Genomic DNA, 3884 nt, shown 5'->3' on the forward strand with positions numbered 1-3884 from the left:
TCTGTCTGCCTGTCTCTCTCTCTCTCTCTAACTGTGTCTGTCTGCCTGTCTCTCTCTCTCTCTCTAACTGTGTCTGTCTGCCTGTCTCTCTCTCTCTCTGTGTCTGTCTGCCTGTCTCTCTCTCTCTCTCTACCTGTGTCTGTCTGCCTGTCTCTCTCTCTCTCTCTAACTGTGTCTGTCTGCCTGTCTCTCTCTCTCTCTCTCTCTAACTGTGTCTGTCTGCCTGTCTCTCTCTCTCTCTCTCTCTCTCTCTCTCTCTCTGTGTCTGTCTGCCTGTCTCTCTCTCTCTCTAACTGTGTCTGTCTGTCTGCCTGCCTGTCTCTCTCTCTCTCTCTCTCTCTAACTGTGTGTCTGTCTCTCTCTCTCTAACTGTGTCTGTCTCTCTCACTGTGTCTCTCTCACTGTGTCTCTCTCACTGTGTCTCTCTGTCTTTCTGATCACAAAGCCACAATACGACACTGCAGGGATCTGGAAACCATAAAGGGTTGAGAGAGATGAGCAGCTCGGATTATTACCCATACATCTTTCAATCAGGAGTCTATAAAAAAAATAAATAAATAAAAAATCTGCCACTTGAACAGACTGGGGATCCGTGTTAACGACAGAATACGAGTTCTGCAAAAAAAAATTCAGAGGAAAGTTCCTCAATAAGTAGATTACAGTACAGCGGGTTTCAGAGGGCAAATCACTTCCCTTTCCTTCCCGAGAAAAATGTCCCTAAAAGAGAGGTGGTTATGACGAGCTATAAACACCGGAGGTGAGCAGGACTAGTGTGCTGAAATGACATCATGAGACGTTTATAAGAAACTGGTCAATTTCATCTAACCAAATACCTACAGTACAGAAACAGTTCATCCAGCCTCGATTATTAAATAAAGCCGGATTTACGCTAATAGTTTCAGCCTGATTTTTTACTGCTGGAAAAAAACATTTCAGAAAAGAATTCCTTGGTCACGAGTCGCCATTGCAGGTCCGAAAACATGTAAGGTGACGTGCTGGCGTTATCACGAGAGGATTTAGTGCGTCACTGAGACAGAAGCCACTTGATGATTGTCAGAATTTGTTTTGATTAAAATCATAGAGCGCCTTCGCTCATACAATAATACTGGTCTAAAATCCACCAATAGGAAAAGGAGGACCGGGCAGAACTATGCAAACATGTACGTGCAAACAAAACCCAGTCACTCTGAACAATAGAAGTCCATGTTTATGCCACTTTGTGATGATTTCTGGATCACACCGGCTCAAACAGAGCGTACTATTTTTGTTTCTAAAAATCTATCGGAAGAGGATCTTCGTCCTGTAATCCGACAAGGATGAGAACACGTTGTTTTTCCCCACACAGTGCTATAACTGTACAATTTGTTTGTGTTATTGGGATCTTTTGGTACAGCGGGACACGTAATCTTTAAAAGAAGACGAAAAAACTAAAACATCCAGCGTTAAGAAGCACAAGGATAATCAGTACAGGGCAGAAAGTAATCAGCCAGCTCAGCCCACAGTAATAAGCTCTCCGTCACACAGGAGGAACTGCTTTACAGCTCATCAAAATAAATGCCCTGCTCTTCCATCCACAGCAGCGGAGACGGGACACGATCTCGTCCTGACACGCTCGCACCGTCTAACATCACAACACGAGGCTTGTCCCAACACCTCGATTCAACCTAATATGCTCCAATACACTGCACACTAATGTTTCATTATAAAAAAAATCCCTATTGAATTATTCAAGGAACCGGCGAGTTTACAGCCAAAAACGGTCTGGCGCTCTACAAATACGAAAAACCCACAAAAAAAACCCACAAGGGGAACAAAGTAGAGCGAGGAGAGGAGGTGGGTGGGGACGAGATGGTTTGCAGCAGGGATCACATTTCCATGTGCTGCCTCCGAGCCTCGTGCTGCTCGATGACCTAGAGTTACCCCGAGCGAGCGAGGTTACTACAGGGCGTTTGTCTCTTGCCGGAAAAAGAAAAGCAGCAACACTTCACAGGCTCTTGTTCTTGCACAGCGTGACAGATAGCTGATGCATATTTGAAGCAGGCTTTAGGAAACATGAATTTTTCAGACGCAACATGACCCAGATTTTGGTCTAGAACAAGAATCTCATTTTTGAAGCTCACACTCGAGCTTTTTAAAATAACTACATGTACTGTACTTCCCCTCTTTCTCAAGTGCCAGTCATGTTGGCTTGTTCTTCCTCCCGCTTTCTCAGATTTCTCAGTAGAGTTGCCTAAAAGATATTCTTGCAAGACTGCCTGCTCGCTGAATTTAAAACCTTTTACTATTAAAACGATTCAGAAAAGTGCTACGACGATTTATCCCGCATTGATCTCATTACAGACTGTAAGACACACTGGGGGGGGGGGGGGGGGGGGGGGGAGAACCCCATTCGGATTCCCTTCATGCTCGATAAAGTACCTGGTCTGCTCTTGTAGTATTAAATGTGGCTCGACGAAGAACTTGACCCTCAGTCGGAGCCTGCAGGGAGTCACACTGTCCATCTGCTGAGAGATTCGGTTCCTCAGGTTCAGCCACAGGTTCTCTCCTTTACTGCCTGAAAACTGCAGGCCAAAATAGTCCACCTCGATGATTCCTAACTTCCGACATACCTGTGACAAAGACAAAACAAAAATCCAGATCCAGTCAGTATATAAATATTAGGATGAAGCTGGCATTTCAAGGATGGCATCTTCAGACTCAGGTATGCGAAGCACGTTGGTCCAAACACAACACCCAGCAGGAATGGTCATATTAGTGCGTAATTATCTCACAGTCTAGGAATATTAATTAACTGGAAGAACTTGCAGAGCTACAACGTGTGTGTGTGTGTGTGTGTGTGTGTGTGTGTTGAATATGAAACTATGCAGCAGGCAGGTGTAGGGGATATGAACTAAAGTAACCTCGGTCAACCACCAGAGCAACACGTTTAACAGGAACAAAAAAATGAGAAAAGGTGTCTGATTTAGATCAGGTCAATATTTCTGACCATGCATGTGGATTTCTAGCTTCTGAGCAAAAATCTTCACACTCCATTGCACACACACATATATAGCATTTTAATGGAAATCCTAATAGAGGTATAGGAGTTTTGTTGGTGCCATATTGTTTAAAACTACATTTATAAAATTGATCATTGTACCATTCAGTCATTTTAGATAACTGAAAAACAACAAAATACTAAAAACAATCCTTTAAAAGTTGCATTTAATCCCAAAAAAAAAAAAACCCCAGAGCTGAAGGCTTTTAATGAGGTTTGTTTACGTCCTTCACACCGACTCCTGCACGAGATCACACTGATGTCACATCTTAACATTTCCCCTGAAATAACTGGACAGTTGTGCAAATGTTATTTTAATAAAAATAAAGGAATAAAAGCGGATAAAAAACACAAGGATATCTTACCTTATTTAGACAATCCTCTCCATTCGCCTTCGCATCAACTTCCACCTCCATCACCACCGAGTCCGGCCGCGTTACATGGCAAAGCATTTTGGGAATTTCTATGTACTTATCTTTGGTTTTGGTTTTTATTCCCCCCGGTGGATGGTTTTTTAAAATAAAATGAAAATAAAACAAGCCTTCCTCAGTCTAAAAACCTACATTGAACCCTCCAGTCACTTCCCTGAGCTGTCTCTATAACGCGCTCTCTTTAGCGTGTTGCTGTGTTCCGAGCTCTATATGAATGAATCAAGAGCACAAGCTCCGCCCACTTCCGGGAGCAGAGACGAATCGTCGACGTCAACTTCATTTGCATATCATTTGCATAGGACCAATAGGAAAGTATTTGTAGCAGGCTGGTCTGAAACTTATGGCGTAATAAATATTTTTTAAATAGTGATAAATGTGATCATTTAAAATAACTAGAATAAATATAAAATAAAAAA

General features: G+C 42.7%; 1 protein-coding gene across 1 annotated transcript in view; it reads right to left on the reverse strand.

Annotated features, from left to right (window-relative positions):
• Positions 1 to 3672, reverse strand: part of mylipa (myosin regulatory light chain interacting protein a) — a 19160-nt gene extending 15488 nt beyond the window's left edge. Inside the window, exons 1-2 of the mRNA XM_058405240.1 lie at positions 3403 to 3672; positions 2419 to 2609 (exon numbers count right to left, since the gene is read on the reverse strand). Coding sequence (XP_058261223.1) covers positions 2419 to 2609; positions 3403 to 3489 — 278 coding nt within the window. The 5' untranslated portion in view covers positions 3490 to 3672. The remainder of the gene's footprint in view (positions 1 to 2418; positions 2610 to 3402) is intronic.
• Between the last annotated feature and the right edge of the window lie 212 nt (positions 3673 to 3884).

This window comes from Hemibagrus wyckioides, linkage group LG12 (genome assembly GCF_019097595.1).
Source record: "Hemibagrus wyckioides isolate EC202008001 linkage group LG12, SWU_Hwy_1.0, whole genome shotgun sequence".
NCBI classification, from domain to species: domain Eukaryota; kingdom Metazoa; phylum Chordata; class Actinopteri; order Siluriformes; family Bagridae; genus Hemibagrus; species Hemibagrus wyckioides.